Source organism: Mytilus galloprovincialis, chromosome 14 (assembly GCF_965363235.1).
Source record: "Mytilus galloprovincialis chromosome 14, xbMytGall1.hap1.1, whole genome shotgun sequence".
In the NCBI taxonomy this organism is placed as follows: domain Eukaryota; kingdom Metazoa; phylum Mollusca; class Bivalvia; order Mytilida; family Mytilidae; genus Mytilus; species Mytilus galloprovincialis.
In genome coordinates, this window is record NC_134851.1 from 43,872,303 (window position 1) to 43,884,223 (window position 11,921).

At 32.0% G+C, this 11,921-nt stretch overlaps 1 protein-coding gene across 1 annotated transcript; it reads right to left on the reverse strand.

The window, feature by feature from the left end:
* Positions 1–675: 675 nt before the first annotated feature.
* Positions 676–11,650, reverse strand: LOC143058084 (uncharacterized). The gene is made up of 5 exons (XM_076231548.1): positions 11,461–11,650; positions 10,534–10,947; positions 8,885–9,220; positions 3,439–3,545; positions 676–1,944 (listed from the first exon to the last, which is right to left on the reverse strand). The coding sequence occupies exons 1-5, from the start codon at positions 11,618–11,620 to the stop codon at positions 676–678; spliced, it is 2,286 nt and encodes a 761-aa protein (XP_076087663.1). The 5' UTR covers positions 11,621–11,650.
* Positions 11,651–11,921: the final 271 nt, after the last annotated feature.

The window sequence follows — 11,921 nt, forward strand, 5'->3', positions numbered from 1 at the left end:
CTAATATATCAAACGGACGCATTATATGTCAACTTTCAATGTGCAATTTAAATTATTTGCTCTTAAAAAGGTGCTTATTCATCGTTTTACTCCATCAATATTTTTATCATATATCAATAAAATAAAACAGGAAAGAAGATAACAAGGGCCAGTCGGGTTAATAACAATAAATACTTATAACACAATTACAAAACGAAAAATGTGACAAATCTGTGTATAATATTTATGCATTTGGGTAGAAAATCTTAAAGGTTATGAATACTTGCGACATTCTATCAACAGACAAATTGTATCAATAATATTTTCAAATGTCAGCGGAGATTAATTGATTACAGGGTCGGTGATACCACGGTAGTAAAACAGCAACAAAGAACAGTGAAAGAAGTTTTTCATTTTAAATTCATGATATTATTTTCACAGTTTCAATTGTTTTTAAAGATATATTGATAATTTCTACGACATCGTAAAATGAAAAAGTTATGATTAAAAGCAGGTTCATTTATCTTGAATGTTGAAATACATCAGTAACAGAAAACATATTAAGGAATAGGTAACTTGTCATAGACTTTCACTACGTTTTCATACATTTGTATAAGTCTCACAATTGTAATATAGAGTTAAATCCCCAGAAATGCGCCATGCAATATATGAGTAAATATGTTAACGTTCTTTTATTCAACTATGCATAAATGGTATTACATTTTGTAAGGCCCAAGATGATACAACATCTTTATTGTGCTCAATTCCATGATTTGGACATATCCACGAACCATCTTGTTCTTGAAGTTTAGACATGGTCAAGAGACAAGGATTAATAGGTGAACTACAACACAAACTCAGGATGAAAGAGTTGTTATCAGGTATAGGTCCTGTGCTGCTGGTTTTGACGTAAAGCTGACTAATTTTCTCGAGCGCAAGAGCCAAACATTCCCTGATACTAGTTGCTAGATCTCTCATTATAAATGCTCTAGTTGTTGAGTGAACAAGGCGGACAACAATCATGTCATCATCACAGTTGACACACATATCTAGAGAAGGATCAATTGTAAAAACTGCTGACATATTGAACAGCATTTCATCGTTATCCTGTCCGTACATTTTAACTGCAAAAAGACTCAAGCAATAACTTACAAATCGAAAAGATAAAGCTGGAGGTATCATGGACGAAGATGAAATGAAAGCTAAAGCTATATTTCGCTTTGCAAAATTTGGCGACTCAAAATAACCAGTTGTATTCTTCGTTCTAACCATGCTGGCAACGTAGTAAAACTCGGCTGGTATACGTTTGTGCGATGTGTCATACCGTTTTGGTTCAACTAGGATATCAAGATGTGTCATTACTCCTAGCAAGTATTCCTTATGTTCCTGAAACTTCCTGTATTTATTCTTCTTCCAGATGTCTTCTATAGACTTCTTACCGATAACGCCTTTCTGACTCATCAAATCCCAAGACTCTTCTCTCAATCTGTCCCCTTTACAGAATCTCTTATCAGTAACAATTGATTTGAAGCCATCAATCAGATGTGTAGGTGCAAGAATAATGTGTTGATTTAAATTGGCTTCCTCAAAGTATAAGATTCGTCCAACAGCATGCTGAAACTTTAGAAATACCTGCAATTCATCTTCTGTCAATGACCGAACAGGATGGACGCTATTTATTGCTTTCATATGCTCCATGGTTATCAAAGGAATGTTGCGCTTTAGAAGTGACTCAAATTCTATTTCAAGAGGTATGAAGCATTTAGGAAGCTTCTGACCCCACGTCGGTTGCTTCATGGCTTGTTCTATTATGTTCTTTTTTATCCTCAACATTTCGGGGTCACGTCCATTTTTTGCATTTACAAAAATTCGGTCTTCGATGACTAAATGGGAATGCAATGGACTCCCAGAAAACATGTTCTCAATATCATTGAATGTTTGTTGCCGTCTTGATTCAACTTCAACCTTTAAAGAAAATATGATCTTAAACTTTATTTATGTGCATTTAGAAACAACACAGACATAAAAAGCCGAACGATTGTCTCTGCAAAACATTCGATCTTCAGTTGCATGGCTATATATTGATCCTCGCTTGAACTGGCGAGTTTATTAAGGAATATTACACATGGTTTAGCATTATATAGTTTTCATTGGATATTACGATCGCGTGTTTCAATGAATGTCGACTTATCTTATTAATTAATATTTCAATAGCATGTTAAAATTCTTACAAAAAAAAATACACAGAGAGAACATTGAATTAATTTTTTCTAGAACATTAGTTACATATCTTATATGTAAATTAAGGACTTTCACAAAGTCAATACGTCATGTATGTACCTGTAAGATTAAACTGACACTCAGACTCCGTCATCGGGAAATATAATCTGAACAGGTTCATTTGTACCGTTTTGACCTCGTCATTAGTCCATGATAGATAAATATTTGCATGTTACAAACTTTTAAAGTCTGAACTAATAAAAAATCACATGGTTTGGCAAATTGATTTGTAGAAAATAACATTAACACGGGAACTACTTGTATTATATTATTTTAATCGTTTTGATTTATGGAAGCGAAATAATTCAGTTTCACAGTGTTGTGTGTCCTATTTGTCAGGTTACACTCATCTTATCGACCAATTATAATCTTATTACTAGTATGGAGATTTATCTTACCTCCTATACATTTCTAGGAATATGATTGGTTAAAAACGTCCTCGTGGAGACCGTGTATATTTGATATTAGGTTAGTTGGGAGGCGGGACTTATTTAATACACAGTTAGTATTGGTGTTACGACCCTTTATATTCCATATTAGATAAAAGGTAGGCGGGGTTTATTTGATACACGGTTAACAGTGGTGTTACTTCCCTTTATGAAAACAAAACGGTACTGGGAAAAAATCTAAAAGGTTTCAACAGACGAAGAAATCGATGATTAAGATAAAAATAAATTCACAAAACACATTTAAACCCAACAAGTTGTTATTGTGGGTTTCTGTTTTTGAAGGATCAATGGAAGAAGCTAGTTTCTCAATGCTTACAGTATCGAAGTCTTGCTCATTTTGATATATCACTAGTCTAAATTTCACATGTGAAGAAAGTCGGTAAGATAAATTCGTTACATAGTGTGCAAGGGACGTATTACGGTATATATGGGTTCATTAAATTACATATGGGGATTCAAGATTCGCTCTCATCCCATATGGAATTTTATGTAACTAATAATACTTTGTTAGGTTTATATTTCGCAATATTGGTAAATGGAATGTTTTCTTTAAATATATGTCTTTGAATGTAAATTCGAATTTAGGACAGAACTAAGAATATATATTATTGTTACATTAGTTTTGTTCTGGATAAATGACAGGGATAGGCGTCAAGGAGACAGTAACACTGCAACATACGCACACAAAATGTCTTTCAATGGACAAGAAAACAGGCAAATTCATACTTACAGACTTCACCTTATCTTTATGAGTGAGGACAATCATGATTTTAGGAAATCCTGGTCGACTTCCTTTACAGTAAGTCACAATAGTGTTGATCCAAAACTTCAAATAGTCTAAAGAAAGAGATGCTGCATTAATGCCCAAGACAAGAAAAATAAATACATACATTCTCAATATGAATACACTATGAACCAGTAAATGATGAAATGGCATTATATGTTCTCGGTTGTACTGATTTTTACTGGACCGTCCTGAATTGGTCTGAAATTATCTTGATAATACTCGACTGTAGTGCGAACAATACTTATCAGTCTGAATTTGTTATGACCAGCACTTAACTATTTCATACGTATCTGAACCATGATTGACCTAGTCTGAACCATAATAAATTTCTCACTCTTAAATAAAATCAAATTTAGTTCTTTTAAGATTTTTACCTTTGTTAAAGCGTATCAATTAGAATTAAATTAGTTTTTAGATTTGCTCGCATGTCCATGAATACTTTCCATGTTCAGCCCTGTCTAAGACACACTCGACCTAGACTGAACCATACTCGATATAGTCTTAACCAATCTAGACCTGTTTTTGTATCTATCAATTGCATTCTATCAATTTAGGAACTATTTTTAACAACAGCTATTACCCCTTGCTTGAAATTCGAACAACAATTTAAAATAAAAAATGTATTCAATAAAGCATTATAACAAAATTATACAATAGACATAATTTTAACCCCATACTCATCAACACTTTCATAAATGTATATAACCTTTAAAAGAAAAAATAAACAGGCTATCAAATATTCTCAAAACTGAATTGTGACTAATTTTTTCAGCATTTATTGAATGTTTCAGATATTTTAATGTTTACTGGACAATTTTCACCATTAACTCAGGCCTAGTATAGATTGTGGTGTCAGTTGAGTTGAGTTAATAATGCAGGGAATGGTCTAGTTTAACCAAGAATTCAATGTAATCATGAAAATAAAACTTCCATAGCAATACTTGATAACCCTTTAATAATAGGAAGTGTTGTCCAAGGTTTAATTCAGTAAATAAATAATTTCAGTTAGATTTAAATATTTGTTTGTCAAAATCAAAGACATGGCATGCAAAAGGCATTTTGTTAAGGTTTAATTACCTCCGTACATGTGTGTTTTACAGATAAAAAGTAAGCTCTCTTTTTCTGAAACTCGAGTATTACTTATCTAGTGAATTCAAAAGACCTTGCGGTTTAAGTTAAAAAGGATCATGCAATTTTGAAAGAATGTTATTCAGAATTTTATACTCTTTAACCAGTTGGAATCTTTTTAATGAATTTGCCTAAAGCAGGAGGTATTATTTAATTCTACACCACTAACCAGAAGAACAATTTTGTTAATTTCTGTAATTTTTTTTATCCTTTCTTTATTTTCATTGATTTTGTTGGCTGTTGTTGCCTCAATAAACAAATAATTTTACAACTATTTATGTAACCATGAAACCTATGTAGTTTTTATTTAGGAATTCAGGAATATAAAGTTTAAAAAAAACACATGCCAAACAAGAAGCAACTTAATAAGGTTCAATTATCCTCAGTATAGGTGTGATTTTTAGATAAAAGACAATCTTGTTTGAACAGACATCTAAAACTTTAAAATTAATATAATTAAATTATTATATAAAATAATTTGATTTGAATATCTCTATTTAATAAATCTGAGAATCATGTATTAAGGATGCAAAAATCTGTTTTTATAAATAAATTTATTTAATTGGTGATGTTGTCATGTTAGTTGATCAGAAATTTATTTTAACAGTTAAAATTAAAAAAACCGTAGAGGATATATTTGGTCAAGTATGGGCCAAACTGGTCGAGTATTGTTTTGACCTTTGGTCGAGAATGGTTGAGACTGAAAAAAAATAGGTCGAGTACAGGTAGAGAATGGAATTATACTGTTTTTAGACTGGTCGAGTAAAAGTTCAGACCATTTTCAATGGCAAAGATAAGGGTAAAGTACAAATTAGTAAAGTCAAGTATGGTTAAAACTGGGGTCAAGTAATGTCGAGTGAAATTCAGACCAATTCAGACTGGTCGAGTAAATATCATTACAGTTGAGTACAGATATAGGTCATTTCAGACTTTTACTTGTTTGTAGTGATAAACAATAAGCATACTTTGTCATAAATTAATTGTGCAATATCATTTTAAATAAAACCCATGATTATCTAAAATTGAAAAATAATTTAGGAAACAAACATGAACTGACATTGGCTGTCATAATGTGTGATCTTTACAGACTTTATGTAACACTACGCTAATAGAATACAATAATTGGAGCTAGGTTATTAGTATGCAAAGTTAGCAATGACTTAAAGACATGTAGTATAGCAAGTTTGATAGGAAAAAAGTGCACAAAAGTAACATGTAAGTGCTACTTTAAACTAACAGCTTTGTGAGACAAAAACTATATATTTTCCTCACAATATCATTGATTGTCAAAAAATGGTGTTTTAGTATGTAAATCTAATGAATAAATCATACTACTAAAAAAGAGGGAAGGAGCTTTAGTAACATGTTTCCATTTCAAATCATGATCTGGCAGAAACCGTGTCATTCCCATTATACCTATAACATGTATAACAGCTATAACTAACATTGTGTTGGTTTAGACAGACCACGCTTGGAGTTGTTCTAAAAAACTTCGTGCTTAACTTTTCGAATGCCAAATTTCTATACAAAATGTGTATATCTCGCAGAACCTCAGTGATATATTATGTTGGTACATGAGTCGATGAAATGCCATGCATAAGCTAAGATACTGAAAGTGATCAGAGAAATACGATTTTTCCTAATAGGGTCAAGGTTTGAAATCTTACTCACTTTGATAAGTTTTAAATATGTAAATACGTATATGTTAATCTAAATATTACTTCTTTAAATATATTAATAATGATATCAATTATTATTTATGGTTTGCATTAGTAAAGGGGTTTCAGTCCGAAACGATAATTTTGATCTTACCATCATCCCAATAGGGGAAAATTATTTAAGCCTGGTTAAAGTTTTAAATACGTTTCTCGTTTTCTAAATGGATTAGACCGTTGTTTCCCTGTTAGAATGGTTTACATTTGAGGGCCTTTATTAGCGTGCTGTTCGGTGTTGAAGGCCGTACTTTGACCTACAGTGGTTTTCTTTGACAAATTGAGACTTGGATGGAGAGTTGTCTCAATGGCACTCAACCACAGCATCTTATACATGTTTCTATTTTATAGTAAATTGTGAACTGTTCATACATTTAGCTTATAATCAATTCAAACCAGTTTAGCAGCTTAGAAGACATTTAATACTTTGTTGATTTGAAAAGGTAAATGACAAGTACCGAACGTTCAAACAATATACTAACGATATGTCAGAATAATATTTAATTTACCACAGTTAATAACACTTAAAGTTGCTTGCAAGACTGAACATGACTTATGAACAAATAGTTTTGTGATGCCGTTACAGTTTTGTTTTAGTGATTGTAATGCTTAAACGTTATACAACTGTACAATTCTTTAGCAACCAATGATGTTTAAACAAAGTATAAAAATAAGAAGATGTGGTATGATTGACAATAAATATATCCATAAGAGAATAAATGACAAAGAAATAAACAACTAAAGGTCGCCGTCGGCCTTCAATAATACTGCATAGTCAGCTTTACAAGGCCTCGAAATGACAAACGAAAACAATTCAAACTCAAACTTACGGCCTAATGAGTGTACAGAAAACTGAACACAAACAGATACAATGTATGATATATAGCATCAAACGACAACCACTGAATTACAATCTCAACCTCCATGTGCAATTTGGAAACCAACATTTACGCAAGCTACTTCATAGATTTTAGAAAGCGTGTATGTGAATGAATATCGAAGTTGAAGTTTCATACATTTATTTCAAAAGAAGAAATTCTGCTAAACAATATTTCAAACAATAAATTGATCTAAAAGCTTTACAAGCATTCAACACATTGTGATAAATTGTTAGGATAGAACACTAAAGAACTAGCATTAGGCAACAACGGACTAATAAATAATGGTGTTAATTGTACTGTTGGACAAAATGAGATGGTTAAATGGTGTCTGCACATGTCACATAAGGATTTATTGACCGCTATTCGACGCACATGTTTGAAGCAAACTTTTGATATTTCCTCTCCTTCTTTTATTAACGAAGGTCCAGGAAGGAAAACTCTCCGACTTGATCCTTTGACTATGATATTAATATTTGATTTGAGAGGGTACCTTAAAGTCGTTTTGGCGACGCACTTGTTTCAAGCAAGTTTAACCTCTCCACTTTTTCATTTACGAAGGTCCAGAAAAGAAAACTGTCGTTATGAAGAAATATTTTCAACAGGTCAGGAACAACCACTCAAATGAGGGGTAACCATTCAAAGTAAATGACTATACCTTTAATGAGGGATCAATTGCAAGTGATAAAACAATTGTTTTTTTAGTAAAATACACTTGTAAGTACAAAGGGGCACATATTTATATAATTTGTAAAACTTTTCTCAAAGAACTATACATTCATCTATCTGGTATTATATGGTCAAAACATTTCCAAGAATTTTGTTATATTCCTGGAATCTATTATCAAAAGTAAGTGGACCCCTTTTTTGGAATGCATTTCCACCCGTTTAAGTTAAAAAAGCAAAGTTTTATTTTTAAAAGTAAACTTTCAGTGTTACTCCATTACAATATAGACTAAAAGATAAGTTTGTGAGAATAATCATAGACACCACAAGGGCACACTCATTTTACTTTATTTCTGTTTGGAGGGGGGGGGGTAGAGGGGGTCGAAAGAAGGAAATTTTCAATTGAAATATATTTATGTTACGTGGCTAAAAATATATTGTTTTGGCGGAAGAGGCGGCGAAAAAATAAATTGACCCAAGGGAAACCCTGCTTATATTTAGTTTGTTTGCATTATGTTTTGTTTGTTTTGTTTTGTTTTGAACTGCTCCTAAACGACAATACATTATTGAGTCTTTGTCAGTCGTTCGATACATTTAAAGATCTGTTCACTACGATAAAATCAGTACTGTTCAGATCATTAGTTTGCAGTCAATAAATATCTGTTCATTGTATATTCAAACAAATCAGCAGATGTTAATTACATGTTCAAATCAACATTCTACTGAACAATGCTGAATTGTTTGCAAGAACCTTTTATGAACTATACTGAGCTTACCAATGTGGAGAAGTAAAATTTACAGAAAAACTGAACATTTGCTTAATCTTTGAATTTGTTTTGACGGTTCATATTTTGGTTTTTTGAGCAGCAATGAAGGATATATATTTTCTAATCATACGATATAGCAAGAGTTTTGAAGAAACATGTGTGGTTGATTCTTTTATACATGTGTCATCTTTAAATAAAATGTTCTGATCTATAGCATGGAACTTATAATTTGGTTTACCCCTTGCTGTTTTAGGTCCACTCTTTCCAGGTAGATACTGTTCATCCGGACTGGGATCATCTAGATTTCTACTACCATCTAATACTATCAAATATATTGCTCGATACGTCAGAAACGTTTGGGGAGTACTATAGAATACGTCTTGTCCTACAAAGTCCCAAATTATTACTGGCGCTATTTTCCTCTTCTTCTTTCCAACTTTCACCGATTTCTTCAAAAAGTTTTCCTCTGTCACAGACACTTTTATCTCCGCTACATCCTTTTTAACGCCAAACATCTTCTTCAATTTTTCAATTTTGCCAGGGTTTCTTACTACTTCAGTATTCATACAACTTTCTGAAGAAGATTTAGTTTTTGTATCTGAATAGCGTTCAATGGAAAGAAAAGAAAGATAAAAATTAAACAATGTGATATTGAATTACCCAAATGACTTCAGTTATATATGTGTGTCACAAAAAGGAGATTTATTCAGTATGTAAACCTTATATGTGTGTATATTCTTATAATTTTAATGCTAAATCTTTTATTTTATCTTAACAAAATTTGGCATTAATAACTCTATCGATCTTAAACATTTGTTGTAGTTTACAAGTTATATGTTCATTTGCAGTTAACTTCTATGAGCTCCCCATCGTCATCAGGTTAGACGTAGCAGCGATATGTTATGACACCGATATTAAGGCACACGACACGTTTATCAAGAATGAACTTGGTATGCCGAATGCAAATGGTTAAAGAGATGTTAATATATATTTTTTTGTTTTTACCTGTACCGAAAACAGTCATATGTTACATTGTAGACAATTCCATTTTAATATTCTTGTCATGGCCAGAAAATACATAAAATGCAGGTGATTATATAAACATTACAAAAAATACGTCAAATTTTTTGACGTTGATCAATTCATATGACGCACAGTTTATATGACGTTTGCGATATCCTGGTGTGCCTTCGTAAATACATGGGAGATGTCCGTTGTAATTCTGCGATTTACATGTTGAAATGTATTATTTACTTGCGTTTATTTCTACTATATTTCTATCACATAGTGTTGTAATGTTAGCAGCATTTTTAACAATGCTATATACGCGGGAGGTTTGGCTAGCCATAAAAACAGGTCCTACCTACTATTTTTACTAAAAATGTCCTTTTCGAAATCTGGAATATTTCAGTTGTTATCTACAGTCCGTTTCTAAGTCTTTTAGCGTTTATTTTTGTTGTAGTTCAGTGTTTTTGGTGTTCGGTTGTTTTCCTCTTATAGTTGATGTGTTTACCTCGGTTTTTTTTTACCCGTTTTTTTTTTAATTCCTAATCGAATTATGACTATTTAACAGCGGTATACTACTGTTGCCTTTATTCTGCATGCAGGAGGATGATCGCATAGCAGGAGCCGCTATCCTGTCGATGCACCCGGTCTCGCCTTTTGGAGTTCATGCGATGCCATCAGATTTTGTTTGTTACCTTGATTTGTCTCTTCCTTATCCATTTGCGAGATTTGAACACTTGTAAACTACTGTTGCCTTAATATATTGCCAATAATGAAAACTTTTTCAAGTTATAATTGTCGCATGAATTAACTTTCAGACTCAATATAAATAATATTGTGTGAAGAGGAAAAGGAGCGAAATTTTATTAGAATAAACCATACCTTCTTGCAGAAATTGTACTGTATCTTTACAAGGGACTAATGGTTCAACTGGTTGAGTCCTATGTTGATCTAATCTGTCTGATTTAGGTTCATAAAGCACCTCACATGGAGTAATTACTATGTTTTCTCTTGAGGAATCTTCTGACAAAATCGGCATTGACTCTATTGGAGCCTTTTCTTCAACTATTCTGCTATCAATAAACGGCTGATCAACATCCCTATCATGATAACTGTACTGTTGCATTTTATCACTCTGATCAGGTAAAGGATCATATGCGCTGATATTATGTGATTCATCACCCGACTGTTCTTCCTGAACCTCCATAAAAGTTGTATCGTTCTCTTTGAAGTGGGTCGATGTATCCTCATCTTGCCGCAATGATCTACTGAAGGCGATTTCCGATAATGTAAAATCTAAACAGAAATCATTGCTCAAGTATAGTTTTTGTAAATAAATTTGTATAAGTTAACTGCATTCAAAGATGATATTTAATAATTTTTTTTAGATAAAACTGATAACCTTCACAAGACTGCACACCATTGTGTTGTCGATAAGTAATATACTTTTTTATCATCATGATAAGTCGATAATTAAAAAAAAGTAACATAGTCATGAAAACGTGACTGTACTTTTTTTCATATATTTCATTCTTATCTATAATTTGTTGTTAAGGCATTAAAAGTTTTATATTCATAACAAAAAAAAATAAATTTCAATTTGTTTTGATACCTTAATTTGAAAGTCACATTGAATCGTTTTAAGTTTACTTACACATTTGTTTTTTTTCTCACTTGTTTTTATTTCAACTTAATGAAAAGTTACTATGTTGAAGTTGCTAAATGATGTTCAAATATAGAACAGTCGCACCTAAGAAGTTTATGTGATTTAATGTTACTCATTTAAAACTAATTTTTAAAAGACAATACCTTGTTTACCATGCAACCATTCTTCAGTTTCGCGGTCGATAAAGGACAAACCATTATATAAATCTATTCCGTCTGTTGATATTCTAAATTTGGTGGGACCTTTACCAACAAGATATCTTGCAACCGTAGTTTTACCAGTTCCCTGTTCTCCTGCTAACATAACTCGAGCTTCATAATGCTGATATCCTTCTTCCTCGTCTTCATATGCCAAATATGAGACACATTTATTACACTCAACAAACAAAATATGATTCACAAAATGAACGCATATATAATAATTACAACTTATTGTGGTCACAAATATATATAGGAAATCAGCGAAAGAGCAAACAATTGATATTAACAGAAACCAGTATGAAACCAAAGAAAATAACCATCATAGAAACACGATTGTACCTCAATACCTCACAAATTTCACCAAATCTTATCGAATTTAAAATGTTTTTAGTATAATTATCAAT

Bases quoted from the DNA above. Each gene is read 5' to 3' on its own strand.
- LOC143058084 (XM_076231548.1), bottom strand. From the start codon at position 11,620: ATGTTAGCAGGAGAACAGGGAACTGGTAAAACTACGGTTGCAAGATAT. The intron at 10,948-11,460 runs GTATTGTCTTTT...ATTTCTGTTTAG, and splicing joins ATGGTTGCATGGTAAACAAG to ATTTTACATTATCGGAAATC. The intron at 3,546-8,884 runs GTAAACCAAATT...CTCTTTCTTTAG, and splicing joins TGGACCTAAAACAGCAAGGG to ACTATTTGAAGTTTTGGATC.